The sequence below is a fragment of the Cephus cinctus genome, unplaced genomic scaffold (genome assembly GCF_000341935.2).
Source record: "Cephus cinctus unplaced genomic scaffold, Ccin1 Ccin1_scaffold0093, whole genome shotgun sequence".
In the NCBI taxonomy this organism is placed as follows: domain Eukaryota; kingdom Metazoa; phylum Arthropoda; class Insecta; order Hymenoptera; family Cephidae; genus Cephus; species Cephus cinctus.
In genome coordinates, this window is record NW_014332832.1 from 384762 (window position 1) to 400052 (window position 15291).

Sequence of the window (15291 nt, forward strand, 5' to 3'; positions counted from 1 at the left end):
ACTAGTCAGGAACACGTGCACGTTCAGCTGATTTTGACCGTGAGTGAAATGAGTGCGTGAGTTGAAAATGAGTGCGTGAAGGGCAAAAAATAATGCTGTCCATGATGGTGAGTAATAAGAAAATTCATATATATAAAATGAGAATGAATTTTAACTTTGACGTACGGAATAGTGTAACTTGCTCAGTCGGATAATTGACGCACAGTTAAAATATTTTTCGAATTACGTTTCATAAGTTTCAATAAGGTGAAGAAGCCAAATATATCTTGTTTTTAACATATTGTGAAAAGTACTTTTTAAATTTCACAATGAAAATTTACGACGATTGTTTGTTTTTTATATTATATAACGAAAAAAAAAAAAAATAACAAACTTTACATTATTATTATTTTCAATCAGCGCGTGAAATCGAATTACAAATTAAGACTAAGAGAAAAATATCAGACTGAAAATATGTAATAAAATATTAATTAAACCAATTAATGAAGATGTAGCGATTATAGTGGAGCTATCACTCGCTACCCAAGGCATCCAGAATCCATTGAATTTTTCTGGATAAGATGCTGGATCGACGTCTGTATTCGTTTGTGGTACTAGCTCGGATTCAAAAATTTCTATCATTTTACTTAAACTGATAAAAATCTGAAACATAGATAGATTGAGATTACTATCCCTTAGCACTTAGTCATACCGAATGCTTAGTAACTTTGTACCTCAGGATAATCAGCAGACACATCAGTAGTCTCACAGGGATCGTTTTGAAGATTGAAAAGACAGGTGTCGCTGCAGTTTGCAAAGTCAGTAAAATTATTACATCTAACTATACTGGCTGATCGAAGATTAAGGATTTTTGTTTCCGTAAGTAAAGAATTTCCTATACTGGTGATAGCAAGTCCCGCGTCAGATTCAAGAATTTCTGTGATATTGTATTCCGGATAGGAATTATTATTTCCAGTATCACCATAATAATTTCCATATAGATCAGCAGCACCTACATATATAAAATTTTCAAAAAGTTTTACATAAAATTGACAAAACATTAATAATGAATGAGAAACAAGAAAAATACTGACCTTCGATCAATTTGAATTTTCCAGAAACAACACCCCTAAGATTTACAGCATCGTCAATGTTAATTAATAAAGATTCTCGTGCGCTATTCTCGGCTAGGCTTATCGCCGACCATTGGTCTAGACCATCGATATCCCCAAGATCATTAACGTCCCCACCAGCCAGAGAATAGAACGTCGGTAACCAATCGGTAACATGAAGCAACTGTTCCGAGACGCGGGAATTATTTTTAATCAATGGTGAATAAATACAAGCTACGCCACGTACTCCGCCATCGTAATGTGTAAATTTCAACTAAAAAAAAATATATATTGAACTTTAATTTATATAATTATTCTTATTCTAATTAATATATCAATCAACAGTAATTACCCCACGTAAAGGATAATTCGAGCCATAATTCTCCAGAAATCCTTCGGTCTGGGCTCCGTTGTCAGCCATAAATACAATTATAGAATTGTCAAGCATGTTAGCATCACCAAGAGCTTTCACTATACGTCCCACGGATTGGTCCAGAGCCATCATCATACCTGTCGATATTTTATTTTAATTTATAATTATCATTTCTTTTTGCACGCACACAATAATTAATCACCTGCAAACTTTCTCCTGTTGATATTCTCGATGTACCCAAACCTAGAATTGACTTCACTCATATTTCGAACCTCAACTACTTCCTTTGCTTCGCTGCTATGTGGCGCTGGATGCGCTAGGTGTAGATAAAGTGGTTCGGTCGCGTCATGGTTTTCAATTACCTTCACAGCCTCTTCAGTAAAGACGTCAGTTGCGTAATTGCTATTACGTCTCATCTCTAAAGTACTTGCCGTGTCTTGATGCAAATCAAAGCCAGTGTGATTCTTTCAAAACAATGGAAAAACACGAACATTGAGGACATTGAAGCAGAATTTTTTGTCACAGTGACTGCTAGTAACGTACGTTTTTACTTATGGTATAATTGAAGTAACTTATGTAACCACTGTAGTGGCCGTAGAAACTCTCGAATCCACGTCGGGTTGGCGTATGCTCGTTAGTATAATAACCAACGTGCCATTTTCCTACCAATCTGGTGCGGTATCCTAAATTTCGAAGATGTTCCGGAAGTAACCTCACATTTAGCGGAATTCCTCGAGGTTCACCAACTGACAAAGGTTTGCCCTGCATTCCTGCAATTTTCATAATTTCTTTTCTGCATGATTCCAAAATATTAAACATTTTATTTTTTCTTTCACCTGGAAATAGCATGAGCTCTTATCTATAATCCAAGTGTAATCTTATCTCTTGTATAAATTTAAACGTAGATAACTGTACGAGGCAATTCAAAAGTTGTTCAATAGACATAAGTAAGCGTTACTGACTCGATGATAAAGTTTAAATAAATATAACATCACAGCCTGGATTAACCGATTAACCCAATAAGGGATAGCAGGTGGTGGTATGTTTCCTACCATGTTCTGTTTGATTTTTTCACGTTGCCGATCTGTTTCACCCTTAATCTTTATACAGTTACACTGGTTGGACTTGTAGGAACCTAAACTATGCAATCATGAACAAAATAGACATCAATTTGCTTGAACGCCATTGACCGTAAACAATGAAGACAGAAAAAAATACAAGTAAGTGAAATTAGGCAGCATAAGCAATTCATATACGTGCACAGTTTTGAGAATGTCGATGCAGCACAAGTAGATCGTTTGGCGAGTCAGACCAGCTAAGAGAAGTTATGCGATTACACTGCAAATTTAAGTACACGCATTTATGTGGGACTAAAGCCTATGACCCATGAACCCTAACAGTCCAATAAAAGGAATATGATAATTGGGCAAATCGTAGAAATTACGTATAATATAAAATTTAGGAATGAAAATCACGAGCTACAGCTATATTGTTGAAAAAATAACATTAAAGTAGGATAGATCTAGTTATTCTTTAAAATGTTGAGAATGCAAAACACTTGCTAGCTGATCTTGTCTTTTCTCTATAGTATCTCGACAATTATGACCTTATTACTATTATTACTGATATCAGTATACCTTATAAAACGATATAGATAACTGTGTAAGTTTTATATGGTTATTCAGCGCCTATCTAAATATCATACTATACGTGTGCAATGTCAATAAAATACATACCATATAATATATTGTGTATCAGGCGGATAAAATTTGCCTAATAGACGACTGGTATTGTTTAATTAATAAAGGATCGTCCATACTGAACCTATGGTCATGTCAATTAATATTATAAACCGTATATTATAATTACCAGTTCTGATAGGGTAACGGCCGGTAAAGAAAGCTGTCCTCGAGGGCGTACAAGTTGGAAGGACGTAGTGGCGATTGAGAATGACACCATTGTATGCCAGAGCGTCTATATTCGGTGTAGGTATTTGATCCGCTCCATGAAAACTCACGTCGTTCCAGCCCTGATTTTTTTTTAAACATTAATATAATTTATAACAAGCAAATTTCGTTATTACAGAATTGTATATTTCACAGGCATGGCGATGGCACGTGTCAATTTGCATAGTGAATGGAATGTCTGTATCCTTGAAAATTGAATCTTTAGAAAACTTATTGGCCATATATATACATGTATATATGTTAACGAAGATCAGGTTTAGCAATTTAATTAAGAGTTATGAAATTGTTAGATACGAAAAATCACGTGAATAGTGTCGTCAAAGTACAAGTATAACGACTAATGCATTGTTGTGTATATGCTTATATCAAATCAGGTCAAGTGATATTCTACAAATTTTTTCCCATATCAGTCGTAATGTTTGTACAGTTGGTGAGTTTGACTTCTTATACATCAACCTCGAACTCGTTATCATTATTTATGGTAATCGAGATAATACAACGTATCTGTGAAAAAGAGTTTACTTAATTTTCAAAAAATGTTTGCTGAAAATATGCTTTAAATTTGATATTCAATAGAAATTCAACAAATGCAAGCAAATATTCAGCAAAAGTTTAGCAATAATTTTAGCAAGCAAATTAAATTCTTCTGTGATATTATTCTTGGAACTGTATGCTGCAGTCTGGGAGGTTGAGATCGCTATTATTGAACCATATTAGAAAGACATTATACTAAACGATATAATCAAAGTTAGACGTCACTCGTTTTCTGATAACGATCCTTGTCTTTTGTTGGACTTTAACAAAATTACACGAATCCTCTTGTTGATTTTCATATTAGTGTTATGTTTAACATATACATATAAAATTAGTTATAAAATTTATTTTTCGTTTGGAATATATGTTTTTGAGGTGGAATAAAATAAATGAAAGAATTTTACAAAAATATAAAATATATTGATTTCATCAAAATTAAGGAACAACAATCTTACCAAATCGTCAGCTACGATGACGACGATGTTTGGTTGCTTGCTGGATTTTTGTTCACTTTGTATTCTTCCTATGCTAGCCAAGATGACGAACGTTCCCAGCAAACGTTTAGGTAATGTCCATGGATGTTTGACAGGAATCCTATATTTGATACAGATATATAAAAAATTGCTAAACCACGAATAATTTTGTTGTTACATGAAAAAAAAATATATATATTTAAATATTTTCGCTCAAGTACCTCACTTGGTGGCGCTTACCTCATTTTAAAAAAAAATAGTAGATCAAATCAATTCCCAATGGCACTTGACAGATAATAATTGTATATTGATATTTATCACGGTAATTCTTTTTTAAATTTATAAAATAAAAATTATTTCACACTTTGCAAGTATCATTTAAATTCACAGTAATGTACTGTGTTATATTTTTTTAGTGGTTAAAAATATTTCGTGCCACTCGCAGAATCGTTAACGAAACGTGGGCTTGGGCTGCGTAGTTTATACAACACTGACTAATCGTGCCAGTGCCAAGTTGTGTTCAACTCATATGTTTTTACAGCATAAGAGAAAGGAGTTTATAATGCCAGGAAAATGTAACCATTGTCATTTATCTGTTAATTGTTCATATACAATTACCCGGCAATCATAAAGTAAGAGTTACATATTAGCAACGTTATCATTTTTTTGTTCAAGCACATAATATTATTGGGTGCACGTGAATAAATACAACCTTAATTATGAACTTCTGGCATTGCTAATATCTAACTTTTATGTTACATTTGCTGAATAATTATGTATAGTTCATTGAATCGTCTATCGTGAAATAATTTTTATAATCATGAAATCGAAGGTAACCCTGTGGTCAAATTTTCCATTGATTTTCATTTACGATAGATTACCCTTAGAGAAAAAAAAAACTATTAGTAATGGCAAATTTTTCTATAACTTGCATGACACTTTCGACACCAAAGAAAATATTCATATTAATATACCTATAATTAACTTTCTGCACTTTCTACACTTGTGACAAATAATTAATTCTTATTTTGATATTAATTATAAATTTATACGAAATTTAGAACTTTATATGGTCACTCCGCACTTCTTATGGTAATACGTGTTATTCGTATCTGACATATTGATTTTTATTTTGCTTGTTCCTCGATTAATAAATATATACAAGTATAACTTAATTATTATTGAACGGCTGAATAAATAATTAAATCTCCGTTGGATATTGAACATACAAAATTTTTTTGCAATAACATTACATTATTTGATAAGTGGTCTGTCTGGTGGTGATATCAGTGTCACATTAAAAAGACTCCCACATTCTGACCGGTAAGAAAATATGTCTGCAAAGAGGCACTTATCTCATTATCAAAATATAGTATATATCTTACAATTCATATGATTGGACATTGATAACTAATAAATTATATCAATTAATATTTGTTGGCTGATTTAGAACAAGGATAGCAAACCAAAGTAAACGTGACTGTCGATTGATTAATCGATTATCTACGTACATTGATTGATTAATTGATTATCTACAATGCATCTAGTCAAACAGCATAAATATACTTGGACGAAAATGAGAATAATTAAGAATCCGAGCGTTGATCATGTATAATAAGAAAATAATTATTTAACGAGTATCACGCCAAAGGTCGTCACACTCTTGATTTTCGTCAACGAAGCTGATATCAGTGAAAGTATCAAAGTGATCTCCAAGTCTTTTCCGATCTTTATTACTACTACCGTCAGGAAAATAAAAAATGGCTGTCCCATTACGACCATTCGATGGAAATGTATCTTGCAGTCAGATAAAAGCTCGCAACCCCACGATTATCAGTGCCATTCCAATATGTGCACATATGGCAGTGGTACCAATAGCACCAGCTCCATTTGGATTAGGATACACAAAGACTCCAGGTTTCAGCCACGGTTGCCAAGTGCCATTCTTCCTTCGTGGATCCGCCATTTGATCCACAGGTAGACGTAACTGTTTCATCAATGAGTTAGAATGCTTCGCTAGAAATTGATCTAGATCCGTGACCCTCTGTAAATATGATAATACATTAATAAGCCTATAATCAAAATCTTGTATATCTTTTCATCCAGCAAAAGACTCACCATGGGATACTGCTGAGCTATATTTTTGGTTTCGCATGGATCGTGTATAATGTCAAAGAGACACTCAGTCTGGTTACACGTAGAGACGTTAAAGATATTAGGAGATGTACTATTTGTATGACATTCCACAGTAGCCCGTTGTCGTAAAGTTATCATAGTGCTTGGCTGAGTGATTGGCGTACCTAAATGAGTCCTAATACTGTCTGCAACTACACTGTGCAATATTCGAGTTGTATTGTAGCTTATCGTGACACGTCTTCGATAGTGATTTATTGGCCAGACGTAGCCATCGTACTGTCCATGTGGATCGATGGATCCTGATTAACAATAAAATCATAATAATCGCTTATCAGACACTTGACAGTACTGTGAATAATATAAATTGCCATAAACTCTTGTGCCGTTCAAGTATACTTTGTAAATAACATAAGATTATTAATTAAAAATTATCGAAATTTCTATTAACCAACCTCTGATGAGTTTGAATCGCCCGTGAATGGCCCCTTCTGTTTTTGAAATTTCATCGATATTCAATAAAATTGTACGACTTGTAGATTGGCCACTATGATTCAACGCACGCCATTGATTAACGCCATCTAATTCTCTTAAATCTCGTATGTCTCCTCCTGCTGCTGCATATAATGTTGGTACCCAATCAGTGATATGTATTAATTGATCTGATACTCGGGCCACGTCCTGTAACAACGGTGACCATATTGCTGCTACACCGCGAACACCACCCTCGTACAAAGTGTACTTAGTCTGTAATAATAAAGAAATACAATAATTATTATTAATAATCATGTGTTATAAACGTTCTTCTAAATACTTACACCACGCAGAGGGTAGTTCCACGCCCAATTCCTATATTTACCGGTAGGTGCTCCGCCATTATCCGTAAGAAATAGTATAAGCGAATTCTTCAGCATTCCTCTATCTCCAAGAGACGAAACCACCCTTCCGACAGAATTGTCCAAACGCGTGACCATAGCTGAGAAAAAAAATATATATAAAAGTCACAATACACATTTTTTCATCGCTAACTCACGGCTCATTTATTTACCAGCATATTTGCGTCTTTCGTATTCCTTAATATGCGTGAAATTCTCTTCGTGGTAATCATCGGGTGGAAATTCAAGAGGAGCGTGTACAGCCAGATGAGAAATTTGAAGGTAGAGTGGTCTCTGAGAATAATGATTGTCGATGATCCTGACAGCCTCGTTAGTAAAGAGATCTGTTGCGTATTCATGCTTTAACCCATAAGCTGGTTGATCATCAATATGCATGTCGTATCCGCTCATATTCTATAATAATCATTAATCGTAGTGAGATTATTAAAATAACAGAGAAATTGTCACAGAAACATAATTTATTAATTCGATACCATTACTCACTCCTTGGGTATATCGATAATCGTAATAACTGATGTATCTGTTATAAAATCCTAAGAAGGAATCGAATCCACGATGAAGAGGAGTATGTTGTGGAGTATGAAAACCCACGTGCCATTTTCCAATCAATCTTGTTTCGTATCCAAGTTTTTGTAAGTGCTCTGGAAGTATTTTTATATCTATCGGAAGTCCACGAGGTTCGCCACCTTGGATACTATCGCCCTGCAATCCTATATCAAACCGGAATAATCGTTTACTAGACTAGTCACGCCATCTCTTTTATATGTCACTGTAAGCCTATTTAATTTAGTACACATGTATATCCTGCTTGTGAATACGATAACAGTCTAATAACAGTTAAACCCTAACTTTACACTGACGCCGGTACCATCTGGTTTAAGTTGCCACGCTCTACTTACCCATCCGAGTTGGATATCGGCCGGTCAAAAAGGCAGCCCTTGAGGACGTACAAGACGGCAGTACGTAATGCCTATTCAGAATGATACCATTGTAAGCAAGAGCATCGATGTTTGGCGTAGGAATTTCGTTAGAGCCATGAAAGCCAACGTCGTCCCAGCCCTAGAAAATAAAACGCAAAAGAATTATTTAAATCAAACTTACCGCAGTTACGTCCAAAAGAAGTCCTATATGTACATATAATTTATTTTTGAATAAATCGTTATCATGACAATTTTTATTTCATTTTCTCAATTATGTTAGTACAATCGTTATTTTCTCGCGCAAATGACTTTGACATCTGACGTCACCACTTTGCCGGAATTTCATTAGTTCAGCAGGTAGTGAGTCACCATGTGGTAACTTCATATGTGTTCATTGTATGTGGGTGGATAGACGCCGTGCACGAGTTGCAGTAATTATACTTAACTAGACGCCTGACGTTAAACCGGTACAGCTTCGCTGCAGAGTAAACGTGGTGGATTACTGCGAAGCAGAAGATGCGCGGTAGTAATGGCCGCCACGTTACCATTCATATCATCTCGGATCACGTTTCAATATAATTAAATATTACATCAGATTAACATACTAATTGACCCACTTATTATTCGAGGTCCATGCATATAGTGCACTATACTGTTTACCTATGACGTTATGAATAATTCTTACGGCAAATATTTCTAACAATGTTTTTTAAAAATAAACAATGCAAAAATTAACCTCTTACAGTGCAAATCAATATATTTTATGTTTTAAGCTATAAAAATAAACTTATTTTTCACTCGAAACACTTTGTGTATCACGTACAGGTATTTCTTGATTAAAATTATCGACAGAGTCTGAGGTTCTCGCGAGTGTTTTACCAACTGGAGGTTGTTCTAACGTAGAAATCAAATTAACGAGCTAACTTCAGACGATAGAATACTTTTTGGATGATCCTTAATATTACCTGCTTTTACGCAAATAGGTACGTTCGTGAATTGTATATTTTTTGAATAATCCTAAATACGTTCTTGTACGCGAAAACAAGTGAATTCATATAAAGTTATTTATTATTACCAAGTCATCAGCCATGATGACAATGATGTGGGGTGGCAAATCGTATTCATTGGCGATGATCAAAGGGCACAGAAAAAAATAATACAAGAGGAAAGTGCTCCCGCTCACGAAATTTTGCACCATGGCCACACTTTGAGGTTAAGGTATGTGGTTTAATTTTTTTAAAATAATACCAAGATTCTCAGAGCATCGTGCACAAATGAAACTGAAGCTCCACTTCTATCAACGTGTAGCTTATATAGTCCGCCCCCGAAGTGAATGTATGAATGAACCTGAAGAAAATGAAGGCACCGAGAGCACTACGTAGATGCGGTGAATTAGTGGTAGAGAGAAAGGATAAAGAAGAGATGAAGAGGAGTGGATGATTTAAGTATAGAGAGGGATTATGATGATTATTGTAGCAATGAATGGAGCATGTACGTGTGGCCCTTCTCGTCTTACTCGTGAACTTATTTTCTTGCACGACACCTCCGTCATATTATCATCAACTATGCCAAGTATTACGAGAATATTCTTGTTTGCGGAAAATTAACATAATTTCGCATCCCTAAAATGGCGATCGTGTACCAGTTGGCTAAGACGGTTCCTTTAAGGAAATACTGTTTTTTGGGCAATTCCAAAAATATATTATTACTGCAGCGTTAACTAATTTTATTGGTAGTTCGACGATGCTTAAAAGAAACCAATTAAAACAGTTTTAAAAAATTTTTAGACGGAAGAAATTAAATTTGTGTAACGGACATTTCTAGTCAAATCTTACATATATATTTATTACTGAACATTCATGAGATTCGTATTAATTTCAATCAGAATTTATTGTTTATAGATACATAAATTAATGAAATTATATTGGACACGGTAACCTATTGATATCGAATCGGTCTTAATAGGAATACAAACTCATCCGATTTCCCAGATTGAATCGGATATCTATTGGCTTCTATTGATTTTAATCAAATTTTTTTAAACAAGATCTTACCCCATCTGCGCCTATGTGGCAATTATTTTGGAACTTTAGACTTCATTTGTAGTTTTAGGGATAATACTGGGTTATTAATCATATTGGGATATAGAATTATGCTTGAAAAGTAATTTTAGTCATTATGGTAATTAAAAAATATTGTTATCACATTGCGTACGGCGCTCTGCGCGGTTAACACGCGCTCAAAACCCGCACATTTTCGAGAACGAAACGAGAATCTCGAGATATCTCAAAACGATATATCTCGTGATCCGTCCGCAAAGTTCGAGTTGCTAAAAACGAGATATCTCGTCACCCCAACGCAATGTGTTAATGTATAATGGGGAGGAGGGTCATCAACGTTTAGGGCACGAAGTCTAATTTTGGAACTTAACTATAAAGTGAGGTCATTATTTTGGAGAACCCAAAATCCTCGCTCAGCACTATAAAGGCTAATAATGGTACTCCTAGTGACCTTATTAAAGGTACTTTCTCTTTGAATTATTCCTAGAACCTAGAAGATATGAAGGGGAGTCTCTTATAGTAATTGTAAGAAATTTGTAATTGGTTGAAAAATTCATTTCCGCACCCACGCGTTCATTAATTATCCTATTCTTTTCCTAATATTCAGAATGACCTTTGGATCACTGAGGTCCCAAAATTAAAGTCGCCGTCCAATTAATTGACCAGGAAAATTCGTAATCAACTATGAACCAACTGTGATCATCTAACAATTCTTTCAAGTGTTGTTCGATAATTTGATTGTCAACAAACAATATATGGTATATTACACAACGGTCATGAGTTCCATTCGGTTTGTGCCCCTGACTTATTCAAACGTACTTGGTCTTGTTTGTGCGGACCTTTTCACCAACTAAAGTTACGGTTAAAACTATGGAATACTCGGGGTCAAGGGGATTAAGTGATGTTAAGTAGAGATGCCGATTAGTTTATTTGCCGCTTCCTTGCCGATGTGTCCGGTATTATAACAATGTATTCAAGATAATTGATAATAAAAAAAAGTTATATACCAAGAAAATTGCAAAATTATATTTTTAGTAACATCTAGTTTACCGAGCTTCACCTTATTCTTTTATTTGCGGAATGGCGACTCGAACCATATGTCGCAAATGTTGTTGAAAATTAATGTTTTCGACTTTTTTGTTTAGTTCTGAGAGTATTCTACGTGTGTGTATGGCACAAACTCCGTTATTGTTGTAGGGAAATTATATTTATTTTTTACATAATAAATTACAGTGGGCGGTAAACCGAAGTACGTGTGTGGGCTTTCGTGAACGGAAATTCAAATAGCAGCTTGGCATTAGACTAAATTTATAAAATAGCCTGTTTGAACTGTAAGAGATTTAATGGAATGTTTTTCTTATTTAAAATACGAAATTCCATTACATTTATCTATAAAGAGACGTTCCATATAGTTTTAAGCTGTTTTATCGCGTTCTTACATCTAATAAGAAAAAATTGTCTTACATCAAGTGTAAGGTGTAAGCCGATACGTTTTCCAATGGCAAATTTTTCCAGAGTGATCCAATGTCATGTGGTTTACCTATACCTTAAACCTAGTGCAAGGATATTCTACCAATATAACATGCTATTAGATAAATAATTAAAACTTATCATGGATGAAATGATACAACAGTAGACTGACACCTTAGAACGATGATAAATTATTTTCATTTTTATGAGATTGCTTCATTATCGACAGTTGTTATGTGCACATTACAGTACAGTTTGTTCATAACACTTTCAGTCATTTTCATGGATGGCCCCACTTTGGCGGTTTTTTAATAAAGTAGCAAATTGTACTCGTAGAGTAGTTTCTTGTCCAACACAGTTGTTTTTTGCCATTGAATTTGAAGTCAGTGCAAGTTTATTAATAAATAAACCTTAAAAAATATTTTATACGTCAAGTATTAAAGCAATCTATTATAATAAACATTGATAAGCAGCGATATTAGGAAATTCATGTCCTTTATTAATGAGCAAATAGTATGTGACATTTTTTTGTAATAGTACTATTATATTTTCAATGTTCTCAAGAAAACAACAGTTGATTGATCGCACAGGAAAGGATGGAGTTGGACGATATGACTTTTTAAGACTTCTTGTGGTTGAATTCAACACGACCAAATCCCAAGGTAATATAACGTAACCTCAATTTCAATTTTTTTCAACAACAATATTTATATTTTTACCCAATTTTCATATCGAGTTGTGTCTTTATTGATTCACAAACTCATTTAACGTAAAAAATGATCTATCATGCTTTTACAGAAGCAAAGGAGCAGGTCCTGGCGAATCTTGCAAACTTTGCATATGACCCTGTCAATTACGAGTATATCCGACAACTGCATATCATTGACCTTTTCTTTGCTGTTATCACAGAAAATAATATCACTCTTATTAGATTTGCTATTGGTGGAATTTGCAACTTGTGCTTAGGTAATATAATAAAGTCCTTTATTTTTTTAAATAGAGGTTTATATTCCAATAACAATTTTTTACCTGCAATACCTACAATGTCCATTAAAACTAAATAATCCATCTCTTTATCGTATAATGTTAATTGTCATCTCAGATTTGAATTAATTTCCAGATCCAGAAAATAAGGCTTACATTATACGTAACAATGGGGTTGCATCAATTTTAACTTTATTGTCAAGTTCTGACGAAGAAACAGTTCTTTCTACAATCACAACATTAATTTTTTTGATAACTCCGGCTTCAAAATCTGAAATAACTTCAAAGAATGTTATTGAATGTATGACACGAATTTCTGAATCAGCAGGAAGCACACGACTCCGAAATTTAGCAACAGTTTTTCTAAACGATTACTGCAAAGAAAACGAACTTAGTGAAAGTACTGAGAAAGCACATATAATAACATAAATAATAATCAAACAGAATCTTAATCGGTTGAAATAAAATGTTACGCATATTCACAAATCAGGTCAAGAACTTTTGCACAAAAGTTCCATTAGAAAAAAATTCAGCTGAAGCATGGAAGAATTTTCAAATGGGTTCAAAAGTAACTGTTACTAAGACAATAACTGATGAAGACATTTTAAATTTTGCAAATTTAACCGGCGACTTCAATCCTATTCATACAAATTCTCCAAAAATTGTACATGGAGCCTTTTTAAATGGTTTAGTTTCTGGAGTGATTGGAAGCCATCTTCCTGGGCCTGGAACTATGGTGGTTCAACAAATCATACGATATCCTACAGCCTGTTATGCTGGAGATACAATAGAAATTACAGTAGAATTAGTGGCAGTTAGAAAAATCATTAAATGTCAGTACAAATGTATAGCAAATACTGAACGTACAGTGCTAGAAGGTGAAGCCAAACTAATCTATAGAAAACCAACATCAAAAGAAATAATATTTATTAAATGAAAACTAAATTGTTCCAAAACTGAATACTTCAATAATATAACAAATATAATGTTAATTAACAATGATAATAGTAAATGAATTTTTTAACATCACTAAAGTTACACTTGCAAGAAATTTCATATCGAAATCAATTTTTAATTAATTTTCTGATTACAAAGAAACTTTTTACTGGTAATCGAGGTGGCCCACATTGAACTGCAATACTGTTCTATTATATTTATTACGGAATTCCCGAGTAAGCGAAATAAATTATTGGAATGCAGCTGCAAAATTGCAAATCTACAGTCCAATGGATTTTGCAGTATAAGCGATACTTGCATTATTGACCCACTGTGTTTGCGAAATCATGGAATAAGAATAATACTTAGACGAACCAAGAGCCAAACGAAAATCGTACTTATCTCATTCGTGTGTCGTTCTCGTCACGCTCTAGGTGAGTTGAAACTTCTCTACCATTGTAATTAATTATTAATGAACGTGTCATATCAACTTTACTCTTAATTATATTCTGAGCTGTGTGTTCATAATTATACAAACCAGTTATACATTTTTAAAGTGAAATAACACCCAATCTGCAATTAACGAATATAAATTTCATTGTTAAATTATAGATATTCAAAATGCGTGCGGAACTATTTCTGGTTTTGGTTTGCACCTTGTACTCTGCTTATGCGAGTGAAGTTGATGACCTTAGTAATGGAACATGCTCACCTGCCGAAGCTCCTACAACAGAATTGCCAATTGGATGTGTTTGCGGTGTCTTTTTGAGTGGACAATTCAAAAAGGGTAGCAAGGAACAGCCAAAAGGAAATCCAGCTTTGTTGCATGAACATCCTGATACATTTGCTTGCACTGCAGTTGGGAACAAGCTGTGCACCAATAAATGTTTGGATATTGTAAGTACTATTTGACGTCCCTTGAGTCTCGTTGAACTATGGATTGCCCTTGAAATTAATAGTACTAATACAGTTGTCATTAATAATATAATTTTTATATCATAGATTGTCAAGCATCTACCTAACAGCCCAGCTATCTTATGTGGTTCGATCGATCGAGACTGTCATAAGGAGAGGGTAAGTAATAAAGAAATAAAATATTCTGTAATTAAGCAGTTTTAATTATTATCTCTATAAATATTGCAGGCGTATTTGTTTATTAAGAACTGTAAAGACGAATGGATCAACACAAATCTCTCTGCTGGTCGCGAATATTGCTGCAAAGACGGGATACCGTATAAATGTCCAATTTTGAGTTAATTTCAGAGATGCCATTAACAAAGAAAAATGACATATAGAATTTCTATTATTTGTACAATTGGTCTCCTTTGCAGTGACAATAATTTATTGCTTTATTAAATTAATTAATAATCACTCGATTGTCTCTTTTTTTTAAGAAATCCTTGTCGGGTCTATACCTAACTAGATAATTAGTTTTATTATTTTATATATACATG

At 33.9% G+C, this 15291-nt stretch overlaps 3 protein-coding genes across 8 annotated transcripts; 1 reads left to right on the forward strand and 2 right to left on the reverse strand.

The window, feature by feature from the left end:
- Positions 1–365: 365 nt before the first annotated feature.
- Positions 366–4967, reverse strand: LOC107274127 (arylsulfatase B). Its single transcript, XM_015752915.1, has 9 exons — positions 4679–4967; positions 4421–4559; positions 3334–3493; positions 2008–2234; positions 1667–1928; positions 1444–1601; positions 1074–1365; positions 714–991; positions 366–642 (listed from the first exon to the last, which is right to left on the reverse strand). The coding sequence occupies exons 1-9, from the start codon at positions 4681–4683 to the stop codon at positions 427–429; spliced, it is 1737 nt and encodes a 578-aa protein (XP_015608401.1). The 5' UTR covers positions 4684–4967; the 3' UTR covers positions 366–426.
- LOC107274148 (armadillo repeat-containing protein 7) lies at positions 1867–15211 on the forward strand. Of its 6 annotated transcripts, none has more exons than XM_025091489.1 (5): positions 12195–12430; positions 12508–12579; positions 14450–14734; positions 14840–14911; positions 14981–15211. In XM_025091489.1, the coding sequence occupies exons 3-5, from the start codon at positions 14459–14461 to the stop codon at positions 15092–15094; spliced, it is 462 nt and encodes a 153-aa protein (XP_024947257.1). In that variant the 5' UTR covers positions 12195–12430; positions 12508–12579; positions 14450–14458; the 3' UTR covers positions 15095–15211. The 6 variants fall into 6 exon arrangements, with proteins under 6 accessions (XP_024947242.1, XP_015608443.1, XP_015608411.1 ...); XM_025091482.1 differs by lacking the exon at positions 12195–12430 and adding an exon at positions 13997–14271 and having other exon boundaries at positions 12455–12579; XM_025091474.1 differs by lacking the exons at positions 12195–12430; positions 12508–12579 and adding an exon at positions 1867–2003.
- LOC107274117 (arylsulfatase B) lies at positions 5010–9745 on the reverse strand. Its single transcript, XM_015752906.2, has 8 exons — positions 9463–9745; positions 8367–8526; positions 7951–8177; positions 7620–7860; positions 7390–7547; positions 7027–7318; positions 6557–6873; positions 5010–6482 (listed from the first exon to the last, which is right to left on the reverse strand). The coding sequence occupies exons 1-8, from the start codon at positions 9583–9585 to the stop codon at positions 6243–6245; spliced, it is 1758 nt and encodes a 585-aa protein (XP_015608392.1). The 5' UTR covers positions 9586–9745; the 3' UTR covers positions 5010–6242.
- Positions 15212–15291: the final 80 nt, after the last annotated feature.